The sequence below is a fragment of the Anguilla anguilla genome, chromosome 13 (genome assembly GCF_013347855.1).
Source record: "Anguilla anguilla isolate fAngAng1 chromosome 13, fAngAng1.pri, whole genome shotgun sequence".
Lineage (NCBI taxonomy): Eukaryota > Metazoa > Chordata > Actinopteri > Anguilliformes > Anguillidae > Anguilla > Anguilla anguilla.
The window spans coordinates 35,534,342-35,549,401 of record NC_049213.1 but is presented as its reverse complement, the minus strand read 5'-3'; the positions used below and the strand labels follow the sequence as shown (position 1 = coordinate 35,549,401).

The 15,060-nt window shown below is 45.0% G+C and overlaps 1 protein-coding gene and 1 long non-coding RNA gene across 2 annotated transcripts in view; one reads left to right on the top strand and one right to left on the bottom strand.

The window, feature by feature from the left end:
- epha8 (eph receptor A8) overlaps positions 1–15,060 on the top strand; it is a 90,296-nt gene that overhangs the window by 20,360 nt on the left and 54,876 nt on the right. Inside the window, exon 2 of the mRNA XM_035389615.1 lies at positions 7,912–7,976. Coding sequence (XP_035245506.1) covers positions 7,912–7,976 — 65 coding nt within the window. The remainder of the gene's footprint in view (positions 1–7,911; positions 7,977–15,060) is intronic.
- Positions 1–15,060, bottom strand: part of LOC118211986 — a 40,501-nt gene that overhangs the window by 3,320 nt on the left and 22,121 nt on the right. The window lies entirely within an intron of this gene.

Below are 15,060 nucleotides of genomic sequence, written 5' to 3'. Positions count from 1 at the left end.
CACATATGCTCATGGTGTGTGTGTGTGTGTTGTTGTGTGTGTGTGTGTGTGCGTGCATGCGTGTGCACATATATGCATTTGTGTGTTGAGGGGACTGGAGTTTCTAAACAGAACTACAGAGCAGCAGCGTAGAATGGCGTCCCAAACATCAAGATTTTTTTGTTTTTTTTTTAAATTGGGGAAAGGATAATTGCTGCGGGGAAGCAAATCTCACCAGTAACACGTCTTTTGTTTGGCCGACAATTTGGGGAATTTTTAACCAGATGGCACTCGCCCTTGTTCAGTTTTCGCCTTTTGAAAAGTACGAAGCTTCTATATGTTCCTCCAATAAGAGTCAGCGCTGAAAAGCCTTTGATGTAATACCTAATTAGAATGCAAGGCTGCTTTTTTTCCCCCCTCCATTAATAGTCCGCACGCCGTACCGAACAGCGTTTCCGATACGCGCGCAAGGTTTACCCCCCCCTCACCCCACCCCCCGTTTGTTTGTTTCTGTAATTATTTCTATTCACAGATGAATAATTGCACACCTTAGTCTGGGGGCCCCGTGTTCCCCCCCTCCTGTACAGAATAAATAAGGCCAAGCCGTGGAAGAGACGCCCGGCGCTTCGTTAGGAGGACTAAGGGGGGTGAGGTGGAGGACTGTTCACAGGCCTCACACTGCTGTTTCCCATGGTCTTTCAAATCAATACGATAGGCACACACACTAATTAAGAGACAATTACAGTGTATGGTGCTATTCATTAGTAGATTAGAAGATAGTTCATGTTAGTACTGTGACCTCATATACTCTACATATATATGTTAAACAGTATAGCATAGTACACATGTTACATACATCTGTACGGAACTAATGTTGGTGACCTATGACATTCAGGTATATGTGTGAGTAGTTGATTTTATGTTGTGGTTTGTTCTTCCTGTTTTTTTTTTCCCTTGCATAACACACGCATGAACCTTTGTGGTTCTTTATATGAACCTTGAACCTTGTAGCTCACAGGTATACAATATGATTATTGCAAACAATTACCTTCACCAACACTGTTCTTCTATAAGGCATGGACACTATCTCCAACAGTGATCATATTTCACAACATGCAAGATTTAATTTTGTACAGTAACTGCACTCTATTAAATATTTCATTTTTTAAATATTATATCTAATACCTTGCAATTTATTCTGGACCAGCTTAAGATCGGCTGACTGATTGATATCATCACTAAATTAGTGATCTAATAGAGCAATATTTTATCAGGAACATTACCCACATTATAACTGCATTACCACCTTTTACATAAATCCTTAAGCACACATGTTGCATGCATGAGACGTATTGTGTAGCACAGGCTGCTATTTAAAACCTTCAACCCTGATTCTGTGTTAAGGTCAGTCATTAGTATCATTCCCTTCATAGCAAATTACCTATCAGTGAAACTTTCACTTTTTCCAGAGTTTCAATGAGCTGAATAATGCATGTTATCTTAATTCACGGTGTTTTTTTTCCCACGAATGTCCTTATAATAATAGTACCTGACTTGGCAATCAGATCATTATGATTACAAAAATTGCATATTAATTTGAGCCACAAATATTCCAAGCCTTTAAATGCCACCCTTGCAATTTTGTAGGTTGTAAAGATGCCTCAAAAGATAGCAGGTAGGGCCATTTCCAATCTCCCCACAGAGATAACCATGAACAGGTTTCTGGGTTACCAATTCCCCAAAGGCTACACAGAAACACATATTTTATATAACGTATTTGTCAGCATTATTCCAAATAACTGCTTCCCCAAGAAATCATCATCCATTGCTGTGACTTTGAAACACGTGCAGTGCATTTTGGGGTATCGCGCCCATTAGTTGGTTTCCAGGGTAAATTACTCTATTCATGGCATTGTTCTTGGGCGAGGGAAAGAAAAAAAAAAAAAAGTGAGAGAAATTTGCCGCTCTGCACTCCATACTTCTAGCGTTGTAATCAAACAATTCACGTGTGGTTAAAGTGAATATTCTCAGCTTTCATTAGAGAGTATTTTGATACATTTTGGTTTGACCATGTAGAAATAACAACACTTTTTTATACAACCCCATCCCCTCCATACCCCCCTGCCGTCCCCCCCCCCCCCCCCCCCCCCGTGTAACCCCCAATTTCAGGGAGTTATAATGTTCTTCAGTCATAAACTGTAGAGTCCTCACATTACATTACATTACATTTATTTGGCACACTTTCGTCAAAAGCGATGCAGAATAAGTGCCTCACTGGAACGGAAGGTCATTGGAGCTCTTCCTACCAGGCCCTTTGTGATTTTGTGATGATCCAAACGGTTGCTCTTGGTAAGCCTAAGGTTTAGACTATGACTGTTTTTTTTTTCATATTTCTCGCCCTCATAATGGCTTCCTTGACTTTCATTGGGGGCGGCACGGTGCAGTGTGCAGGCCTGTTTCTCGTGCGTTGTGAGTTTGCGTGTTCCCCCCCGTGTCCGTGTGGGTTTCCCCCGGGTACTCCGGTTTCCTCCCACGGTCTAAAGACATGCAGGTTAGATTAACTGGAGAGTCTAAACTGCATGTATGAGTGCATGCGTGACTGGTCTGTGATGCACTGGCATCGGGTCCAGGGTGTATTCCAGCGTCTTGCCCAATGCATGCTGGGATAGGCTCCAGCACCGCCCGGAACTCTGACCAGGATAGATAAGCAGGTTAGATAATGGATGGATAGACTTTCATTGGCACAACTCTGGTCCTTATGCTGACAAACACCAATGACAGACTCCAAAGGAAATTAAAAGCCTAGAATCAAGACTACATACTGAAAGCTCTCCCACACCAATTGAACACACCTGACCAATCAGAAAGACCTGTGATGCCATTTGTCCCAAACATTATGGCACCCTAAAATGGGCGGGCTATGTATAAAAAGTTACTTCTACATGGTGAAACCAAAATGCATTAAAAACACTTTAATAAATAGAGATACAGAGATAAATCAAGAAAAAAAATATGGCTTTGTCCCAAACATTATGGCACCCACTGTAAGTGTGTGTATATATATATATATATATATATGTGTGTGTGTGTGTATATATATATATATATATACTCTGACCTTTTTTTCAGACTGGCAGCATGTACTGATAAAAATGCCAGGATATTGCACAATTCCATTATTCAGGCGTCCAAAAAAAAAATGATTGTGACTCTAGTGGCATTCATATTTCCGTCAGTTCAAAAAGATTCCGTACAACGACAAAGACATGACAGCTCGCCTTTTGCGAACTGAACTTTTTGGGAGGCGGTGGGGGAAAAAAAAAAAAAAAGTATAAAAAAAAAAAAGTATAAAAAAATCAAAACTCTTTTTTCGTCTCCGCGGCGACTGGCAGGAAATAGTGTGTGGATATTAAAATGATTCCTTCAGGCATTCTGACTCTGGTTCAAGCCCGGTCCTGGGTAATGAAATACTCGGAGCCAGCCGGTAGCACTTTAAAGTTCAAAGCATCCGGCGACTCTGATCATTAAACGGGTGTTACTGAGCGCCGGCGTTGGGGCTGGGGGCCCGTACGCCTCCACACCCCGCCGCCCGCAAAATGAGTTATTTAGACATCAGTTCTTACAGGGGTTTAACAGAAAGATTATTTAAAGAATGAGTAACTTTCTCTGAGAATCTCTGAGATCCCGCGTAGACATGGAGACAGTTCCTAACTCTATTTTTGAAAGAATGGGGGTGAGGGCGGGGGGGGGGAAGGAGAGTAACTTATATTTTTTCTTTGACAATGCTGTCAAGTGTCTAAAGAGTTTGACACATTGTGCCGCGCAGTCCAAGGTTGTGGGCACTGTGCTTAACGTCTGTGCCGGTGGTACAGACGGGTGATATTTCACTGGAGTCTCCAGAGGAACGCTGGGCCTCTCCTTCTCAGTAACGCAGGCCTGTTTTTTGGAGTGACACTTCGTTCCTCTGCGAGGCGGTGGGGGGGCGGGGGGGGGGGGGGGGTCCCGGGCCGGCCTCGATTTCTGACACGCCGTCCCTGCCAACGGCCCCCCTGCGAGCGGGGAGAACAGGAAACTGCATTCCGGACTCCCCCTGCAAAAAAACCAACGAGCGAAGGAACGGGCTCTAAGCCCTGCAGGGGAACGCTCTGAGCCCCCTCGGTGGACGAAACATTCGCCCCCTTCAACAAACGGGGCACTGTTTCCATTATCGCCTCCCAGGAAGTTTTATGACTGGCCGTCAAGCGAAACCTTCTACTGGAACTCCATGAGTGGTTGAGCACGCCCAGAGTGGAATACTTTAACCTATGACAGTGGTGGAGGAATGGGGGCGGGGGGGGGGGGGGGGTGTTATTCCGACATCCACCAAAACATCCACCAAGAGTGAAAAGATAAATCATTGACAAGTGTAGGAATCCGGTGCCATGTCTGTGCCCTGAGAGACTCTGCATGCGAGTTCTCTCTCCACATGTTCGTACTGATGTCCATGTCTAATATCAACACGTTATGCAAACGGATGCAGATGGATTACCAGGGGATGAAATTCCTGCTAGCCGAAACGCTGTCTGCTCAAATGGTTTCTGGGTAATTTTGCCCTCTAAACCAACAGGAAAGAGCTTAATGTTCCTCTAGGCGCTTGGTGGGGACCGCAGAGCCACGGTCGTATCTTTGAAAGGGTCTCCCAGGGAGCGGCTTTTATATTACCCACGTGCCCCGTGGTGGGAGCGTCCAGCTCCGCTCTCAGTCGCGCCGGGCCAGCTCTCTGTGTAGCAGGGCGCTATCGAATCTTCGAAGTCTCCCAACTGCACAGCTAACCGGGAGGCAGTGTAGTTATAATGGGCAAGGAGCTGGTCTTGTAACCTAAAGGGCACAGGTTCGATTCCCCAGGTAGGACACTGCCGTTGTACCCTTGAGCAAGGCGCTTAACCTGCAATTGCTTCAGTCTATATCCAGCTGATGCAATTTAAATGCTTAAATGTGGAATGGTGCGTAAGTCACGCTGGATAAGAGCCTCTGCTAAATGCCTGTAATGTAATGTAATGCAACCGCTGAGCCAAACTTTCCTTCCGCCCTCTCACGGGGCGCTGGGCAGAAACCGCGGCAACCGTCGAATTAAACTCGCCGCGCGGATATTCCAGCCCATTTACATCAAATTAGAGCTTATTAAGATTGCCTGTCTGGAGGAAAACCTGGCGGAGATTGCTTCAGGAGAGGAACGTTAACAGCCTCTCCGAGTTCCCGCACAGCGTGAACGCAATCTACGGAGAACAAAAAACCAAATAAAAAAACTTTACTTCGGTGATGTTAATCCCCTCTTTATGTACCTCATTGTCTTTTAATCGGCAACGTGAGCCTAACACCACGCTGATTACATTAAGAAACATTTTAATAAGTATAAAGCAATTTAATAAGAATTAAAATATGATCTCAAAATTGGATACAAAAGAGTTTCCCTACAGCCTGGGAATTGTGCTATAAAACAATAAACAGTTATCTTTGTTTTGGTAGTTATATTTATTTATTTATTTATTTTTTCCAGGAGCAAAAGAAGAGCAGTATCAGTGCACTCTGGGAGAAAGCTTAATTACTGCGACCTTCCCGATCTTTATCTCGCGGAAGGCCAACGCCTCCTCTCTCCAAGACCAAAGGAAGAAGTGCACAGATAAAGAGAGGGAGAGAGTGAGGGACAGAGAGAGAGAGAGGGACGGAGAGAGGGAGGAAGGGAGGAATAGAGGGAGGGAGGGAGGCACGGAGGGAGGGAGGGAGGGAGGGAGAGGGACAGAGAGAGGGAGGAAGGGAGGGAGGGATAGAGAGAGGGAGGAAGGGAGGGAGGGATGGAGAGAGGGTGGGAGGGAGGAAGAGAGGAAGGGAGGGATGGAGAGAGGGAGGGAGGGAGAGCTGTAACCATCTGTTCCCTCTCTCTGACCTACTGCCCCCTTCAGCGGCAGCGCGTGAAAATTAGCGACGCGCGAGTCACCCAGCCTCTCTGACCCCCCCTGTCTAAAACACGTTTCTCCGGAGGAGACAGCGAGAATCTCCCCCCCTTACGTGTCGGCTTCTGCCGTCTGACATCACTCTCTAGTGCGATCACAGATACGTGTGGATGAATACATTGTGGGTTAATTTAAAAAAAAATCTTTTTTTTAAGGCACCGAGGATCGTTCCGCGAAACGGCTGGCCGATTCACGCCGCTATAAATAGCGGCGTGAATAAACTTGAACGCGTTACCCCTCGAAGTCGGGTTTCACACACACACACGCGAGGAAATTTCACCGAACAGCCGTAATTTTCCAAACAAATTTCAAGTTCCAATTAAACACTCGCGCGAAACGAACCCGCCGAAAAGCTTTTTTTTCCCCGCGCAGAACGGCCTATGGTACCCGCTAAATGGCTCTCGCTAATCAAAGCCGCGCTTCGACTGAAAGAGTTTACGGGGGCAGGGGGAGAGAGGAGCGAGGCGAGAGTCTGAAACGCTCGCGCGGATGGGAAAGCATCAAATGGCACTTCAAAAAAGCGAAGAGCTCTCGTCGAGCCCGGGCGAGGGCGGCGGAACGGTTCAGAGAGGCTGCCTTTCGGCGCCGAGCGGCGAGCCTTTTCTCCGTTCGCCGTTGTGCGGAAAGTGCATTTGGAAGCCGCTGCGTACCTCATTCCGCCCCCCCCCCCCCCAGTGCATAATGGGTAATAGGGGTCGCGCAACAAGCATCATACGCAGAGCGGTTGCGGGTTCAAATCTTCAGCTCGGCACAGATTTTACACGATTAACCCGGATGGCTTCGGTGGGAAAGAAATAGCTCTGTGAACGGATTATAGATCGCATTTCACACGAGCCTGGAGAAGGGCCGTTTAAGCTTGCGATGTACAGTAATGCAGGGCTCTGCGTGCCGTACAGACACAGTGACTTTTTTTATTGCATATTGCTGCTCGCCTGTTTTGTTTTATTTATTTTTTTATTTCCTTAGTAGTAGTAGTCCACAATGCATCTGAATCAACCTCCGCGGTCCCAGGGCCACTGGAAAGTGGGTCAGGTTAATGGTCCTGATTGCGGGGGGGTTGGGGGGGGGGGGGAGTGACTTCTTCAGGGAGCGGTTTTAGCAGGGGAAAGATCGGCGGCGACCACTACATCTGTCACGGGTCCCGTTCCGTCAGGTGTCAGCGAAGACGGAGAACCCTGAGCGTGTACACGCGTGTGTGTGTGTGTGTGTGTGTGTGTGTGTGTGTGTTGGGGTGCGTGTGTGTGAGGGGGAAATGCGAGCGGGAGTTTATCCATTAAAGGAGCCCGGCGTGAAGCGGTCTGAGCCGCCGTGACAGAAGCCCGCGATGGATGGGCTCGGGACTCCCTCAGAACCCCGTCGGGACCGCCTCGCGGGTCACCTTGAAGCCCCGCCGGACGAGTCCCTGGGGCGTGAGCCGTGTCAATAAATTTGGGGGAGCCATGAAGAAGTTGTCAATGTTACGGGCTTCAAATGTTTCATCATCTCAAAGTCGGGCCGCAGGCGGCCCGTTGGAGCAGCTGCCTGATGGAGCAGCAGACAGTCCATGCCTGCTCTGGACTTCTGGAGCTGGCTGACTTATCGATCGTCCAATCGAGGACTTCAAAGTAATTGAATGGCGATCAGTCAGGCAATTAGAGCTTTATCTCACTGCGTCCTTCTTCTCCTGAGAATACTGGCATGGAGTGCGCAGGCCTGAGGCTTTGTACATCTTTCCTTTACATACAGTACTCATTCTGTGTTCCAGTGCAGTGTGTGCGTGTGTGTGTGCGCATGTGCGTGTGATGTGTGTGAAATGTACATTGTACAAAAATGATGTAGACAGAGAAAAAAAGACATTCCATAAAAAACCTACTCTTCATAGAGTTAAAGGATGTGCATAGACTGTATGTGTGTGTATTAGATATACATTTTTAGTATCTGAAAGGATCCTCTGTTTTTGCAGTAAATCTCCTGGACACATCTTCAATATCAGGAGACTGGGGTTGGCTGACATATCCGTCACATGGGGTAAGTATTGAATTATCATCATCATCATCGCCATTAGTTTTATAAAATTCTGAACATGTATTGTGGCCTGCATGTATTAGCGCTGATGTTTGATATAGATGTGTTTATAACAACATTGAAGGCATTGTTACACATTTTATCACAAGCAAAACTCACAGTGAAATGTTTTAGATATTAATTGGTTATTATTTATTCATACGTTCGTATATTCTAAAAACATTACAGCTGCCAGCATCCTCACGGACGTAGATTTCTACAGCCATTTCAGAAGCAAAATGCCCACCCCCCAAAAAAAAATAAAATAAATCAGCACTCGCTATCTTATTCAAAATAACCCCAGAAGGGATTTTGTATTGCTGAAATGAAATGTTATTGAAATTGTAGCCAACCTCTATCTTGACATCATCCTGATTGTTCAATTCCGATGTGTCCAAGTTATGCCAGGAAGAGGCCCTATAAAATGTTTTCTGACATGGCTAGACAGCCAAACCTTGATTGAACAACAATATTTTTACACGTATATCTTTGCCAACGTCTTGTCTGCAGCGTGGTATAAAGTACTTTAGTGTAATGAATGGTGAAATTGTAATTTCGGTGGAAAGAGGGCATGCGCAGCCTTCTGGACTGCAAATCCCCAGCAGCTAGAATAGCATGCCACAGCCACCTAACCTGCCAGTGTAGCTACATGTTTTCCGGTGGTTAAACTAGTTCGAACAACAATATATTTTTATTTTTATTTATGTCAACTTCGGCAAACCCCACCCTAAAAGTCGCACAGGCGATGATGCCCTTCCCTCCAACTATATCAATTACATGCCGAGGGAAGTGGATAATTTTTTAACATCGCATTAAAGCAAACAACCGTTATATTCTGTCAAATGAGCGATTTATATGCTGTTATTTGACTATACCGTAGCATTTAGGACATTATGCACGCACAATAAACTGTCAAAATACAGAATTTCTGAAAGATTGCCAAAAGAGGTGTGACCTCCCTAATATCAGACACACACGTGCACACACACACACACACACACACACACTTGCTCTCTTCCTCAACCCAGCCCAACTTCGTACCCAAAGCCAGCCTCTTGCATAACGCTGATACATTATTCCACTGCTTTCAGCACTTGAAAGGGGGCGAGAGAGAGAGAGAGAGAGAGAGAGAGAGAGAGAGAGAGAGAGGGCGGCTGTCTGTTTTCATCTCAGGAATTTACATATTCTAATGGGGAAAATGATGCATGGGGTATTGAATTAGCAGCACAACGAAGTGATCCAAGCATTGAACTGTCACAATTAGCAACAAGCGGCTGTCAGATTTGAAGGCGTGATGCTCCCCCCTCAGCTCGAAATGTTCCCTTGCCAGGCAACAATTATTCACTCGCGATAAAACAGAGGGAATCGTGTAATGATCACCGCTCGCCAGAATGTGTCTGTGACAGTGTCCAGACGAAGCTAAATAAATGAAATGCTCAGGCCTCTATGTAATCGAGCTGCAGCATGCTTTATGCTAAACTTTCAGCTGGGCGCAAACCAGTAATTACATCTTGAAATTGTAGATAGGTCGATAACTTTAGAATATAAATAAAAGGGTTATCACACTACCTTTGGTGCTCTTTTGGTGAGTGGGTTGCCTTCATGAGGCATCCAAGCTCAAGCACAATAACTTACAATAAATTTGAAATTATAAAAGTCTGACAAAAAATGGACCAATCAGATTTAATGAAATGCTGACCATTCATTGCGACGGTTTAGCTTGCTTTGCTTATAAGCACACCTTGAAACAGAAGCATGTTTTATACAGTCAATGTAATTACCAAGAAAGTGTTTCCATCCATCCATCCATCTATTATCTATACCCGCTTATTCCTGCTCAGGGTCACGGGAGGTGCTGAAGCCTATCCCAGCATGCATTGGGTGAGAGGCAGGAATACACCCTGGACAGGTCGCCAGTCCATCGCATGGTTCACACACACACACACACACTTATACCATACCTAGGGGCAATTTAGACTCTCTAATTAAACTAACCTGTGTGTCTTTGGACTGAGGGAGGAAACCGGAGTAGCCGGAGGAAGTCCACACGAACACGGGTGAACTCCGCTGCACCACCATGCCACCCATAGTGTTTCCAGACTGCTGATAAATGACTCTGTTTACACACACATCATTATTCGGATCTAATTCTAAACTAGTATCCTGCTTACGACACAGCTCATGTAAACGCCTGATTCTGAAAAGCAGAACCGGGTTAAGCCCTTATTCCGATTACGCAAAATCCCAATAACACATGGCACACGCCTATAATAATCTGCAGTTGAAAAGTGTGTAAACACCTTATTCCATTTACCGTTCTTAAACACGGTCTGTGCATGTATAGCTTTACAAGGTGGCCTGGATGTTGTAGTCAGCCTGCTAGTTTTTTGTCAAAGCAAGCACAGCAGCCTTACTGCTGGAACAATGAGGAGACAGAATTTCCTCATTTCCGTATTTAAAAAATTAAACCGCGGGAAACACGGACAGTAGAACAGTGAAACAGCGATTATGTAGCACACCTAAAAGACATATTCTGAGTCAGTGAGTCAGTTTGCATTGTTATCTGAATGCTGTGATTAAAAATGACAGTTCCAAATTTTTCCAAGTTGAAAAATGTAGGAGCACACTAAATGCCTCCCGATTACGAGATGTGCCCCTAAATTATTTTTCCAGTTAGCACACATCAGTTATCAGGAGCAAACGCTGCAGAAACGGGAGCAGTGTAGAGCCCCGAATATTATTTATTAGTACACATCCCGCCATATTTGTTGGATCGTGACATTCTCATCAGCGCAGGCCAGCATCCGTGTCTTTTTGAAATGCGTGCAGCCAATCACCTCGTCTGTTCACTGCTACCCACCAGTTCAGTTACACAGGCATGAGACCGGAGGATTGCCCCACGGCAATACGTTCTGATTGGCAAGCCAAATATGATTTTCTCTTTTTTTTTTTTCTTCTTTCTTTGCATGTCTGACTGGAATCTGATTGGTTTTAGGTCTGAACAGCAAAAAAAAAAAACTACATGAAATCTTTTTTTTTTACTAATCAGTTTTAAACTACATGGGTATGTGATTTCAAATGTGATTCGAATCACATTCCTAGGGATGCATATTAGCCTGACTGTTAAGACTGGATTCAAAATTGTTGTTTTTTTTTTGTCACTCACAACACGACACACATTCACACATTTGACGTCACACTCTCCCCCGTCACATGCAGAGCACCAGGAAGAAGTAAACAAAAACAAGATGGAACGCTCAATCAGTTCCGCATCGGAACTAGATATCGCCATGGCGCAAATGGTGGGAGGAGACATCGCCATTCTCCAGCTAGGTTACGGCCTCGAGAGTCGTTCCGTATTGGAGAAGCCCGCCACCGTCTTTGATCGCGCTGCCAGCTAGCGTACTTTAGCATTCCCGCGTCGTTACCACAGCAACCAGCGCAGATACGCCAACAGGTGTATACACTGCCTGAGCACGCAAATCCGATCTGGTCACTTGCAGGTGACAGACAGTGCGGACAGTCAGCCCTACAGACTGAATCACTGCTGAGTGACAGGAAGGGGGGGAGATCCCATCGACCCGAACTCTCTGGCTCTCTCCCCTGTCGAAAATATGTGGTCAGTTGAACACCACCTCGTGGGATTGGTGGTCACAGCCATCCACGTCTGTGGCCAGGGTCTGATATCAGACCAGGAAATTCTTCCTCTTTAGAACAATATCACTATAGCAACTGACAGCAGCACAAATGAACCTGATGTCACATTTTCTCGATCATGTGACCAGTCATTTGACCCTCTGTAAAAGTCTCGAGGACACAGTTAAGAAACTTGATTTTTTAATTATTATTATTTTTTTAATATAAATGTTTGGAGTGTCTAACAACAACAGGTATTAAGCAGTAGATGAATATTACTCATCTCAGTGTTTAAACATTAATATTAATGCATCAGACAAGCTCATACCTGGAATGTTTTTGTTAGCTGTGGATTGATTTTTAAATGAACCCAAATTATTATATTAATGTCTGTTTACTCTACTTAATCTCTCAGTGGAAATGCTGAATGGTAATTTAGCGAGATGGAAGATATTCATGAGGGAGATAAAACAAACGCTAAACAGGGTGGGGGTTGCCAGACTTGGTCTAATCCCCGTGTCCTGCGCTGAATAAGAACTCAGACTTTATGAGGGGACAGCTGTGTAATTGCCTTATACTCACTTAAAGTTCAAAATGCACTTGACATAATCCAAGGCGGTCAAAAGACATCCATCCATCGTCTATACTACTTTTTTCCTGAGCAGGGTCGCGGGAGGTGCTGGAGCCTATCCCAGCATGCATTGGGCAAGCTGCAGGAATACACCCTGGACAGTTTTCCAGTCCATCGCAGGCTGTCAAAAAACAGAATGGGCTACACAGATACAAGGCAGTGTACAAGCCCAGGCATATCACAGAGTAAATTTCTTTGGCTTTCAGAGTAACCAATCAGCTGAAAAAACAAAGTAGAAGCCTCGGCATATGACCGTTAAACTTATTATGCTTAGCATAATGCCACTGACCACTTCAAAACTTGTTTGTGCTTGCGTTCTTAGAGCGCAAAACAATATCAAAAACTGAGAAAAGAGAACTGTAAATATATAAATTCACACATAACCTCAAGGGCTTTTTCTATGGGATTTGATAACATTCTTTTGTCTTTCTTTTCAAAGAAGATAAGAAGCTATAGTGAATAAGTACTAATCTGGCCAGATATTTTCAAAATGTTTAACATAATTTCCTCTGCCACTGTTACTTATTTTGCAGGAGTGCACGCACCAAAATGTGACAAATCTACACACACATTATTTTACTGGCTAAATACAAGACTGATGTAAGTTTAAGCTGCACTTATGTCACATGGATTTAGCAGCACAAAAACACTTTAAATGAAGTGTGACTGAATATAAAATGTAAACCACTTGTTTTGAAATAATAAGCATGATGAACCCTGTGAAGAGTAGGTTTTCAGGAAAGTTCTTTTTTTTCTTTTTCAAAATTCAAAATCAAGTCAGTACTCTGGAACTCCAGTACTTTCAGTTACCTGCAGTGATTGTGACATCAACAGTAGAATGTTCGGTTAAGAACATTCTAATCACATATTTGTAATCTCAAACCTAAGTAAGTGATTTAAACAGATCTATTCTAATGGCCATGGCTTTAATCTTGTTCTGTGCCTTAATTTCCTGGATCAAAGCGTCAAACCTGTGGCGTCAGCGGTCACAATATCTGACCACCGGTCTCAGATTTGTTGTCTCTTGCGCAGCTCCGTTTATTAGTTACCTGCTCGGTAAAGCAGGCAGCAAGCCGTAATTCAGCCCAGCGTTTAGGATTCACCTGTACACCGCGTCTCTGCTCGCCTTGACAGCGCCTCCCTGGCTTCCGATTCCGCAGTCCAAACACATCCAGACGCTAATTATGAAACAGTCCTACACGTTGCCCCTGGAGACTCCTTCATTCTGCAGCACTGACGGCACCTATTCTGGTCGCACCCCTGTTAGAGCCAACATGGCGGCCGTGCAAATTCCTGTGTGCTGCCTATTGCATAGGTATTGTATTTAAAAAAGCTGTGCAAGTCGCTATAAGTGCGTCTGCTAAATGCCAGTCATGGAATGTAAATGCAATTCATCAACAGAATAACCCTTTCAGCTGTGAGATCACAAATGTGCGATTAGAATGTTCTTAACTGAACATTCTAATGCTGATGCCACAATGCTGATGCACTAACTGGCAACTGAAAGCAATGCAGTTTTAGAAAGCAGACTTAAAATTCTGAAAAAAAAAACATTTAAAAAAAAAAACCTCCTCTTCAAAGGGTTAAGGAGGTCTTTAGCCCTGTTCATGCTCTCGGTAGGCAACGCGCTGAAGTTATGCTGTGTGGCCACTTCTTTAGAATGCGTCCATCATTGTATGGATTTTCGCAGTTCCTTTAACTCAAAACCCCCCACCCCACTCAGCCCCCCCTTCCCCTCCCCTCCCCTCCACTCCCCTCCCACCATTGAATGCTGCACGCGATTTGAAATCCAGGCACAGGTACAATAAATCTGTGGCCGCAGTGCCATTAGGAGACAGAAAATGCAGAAAAGATGACACTGCAAATCCCGTTTTCCGAGGAGTGATATTTGGGGGGGCGCTCGCAGCGCTGTCTCGGTAGGTCCCGCGGCGGTGGAGACAACCTTGCGGAGGGGGTGGCGTCCCCCCCCCCCCCCCCCCAAGGGGGCTCGGTGATAAACCGATACCGCGGCAGACTGTGCCACCCGAGGAGGGCCTCTGGGGACCGGCCTGGGCACTGACTGCGTGAACATTACAAATGTGCTGCTCTTCTCTTGCAAGCGTATTTTTGACCAGTCTGGATGCGATGTCCAAGCCGACATCATTTTACATTTTTTTTTACGCATCACAAAGCCTGTAAATGAGGGAGAACTAGGACAGTACTGAGAGACTGATCCCTAGAAACAGAACAATGGGTCCCCTGATTGGGCAAATATGGTGGGAGCAACTCTCTTCATTGGTCCAAGTCACTGGTTCTAACACTTTTTAATATCGGCACCCAAATTAGAAATTTTGCGCCTTTCAGGGGCCCATCAAACACATATACTAGTATAGCCTAGTGGACTGTAGACTCACTCCGCGACCCACTTCATACAATCCCACGACCTATTCTGGGTCCCGACCCACAGTTTAAGAAACTTTGGTTTACGTAGAGAAAGCCCTTAAAGGCTATTTGTTCATGTCTGCTTTATACACAAACACACGTGCAGAGTAGGTTTACACAAATACATTTAGTTTGTTGACGAAATATCTGCTTAATAAAATGTGTGTATTGCGTTAAAAAAAAAAACTGTGAAATTTGCGCAAAGATATATTTCGATGATTTTTGCGAAGCTCAGCTCACGAAGCTCAGATCACATTTTCAGATGATGTTTGCTGTGCCAGATTCAGTATGCCAGTGGATTAATGTAGTCCGTCAGTAATTTATTCCTACAGATGTACCACTGATAAGGGGTGTCCATAG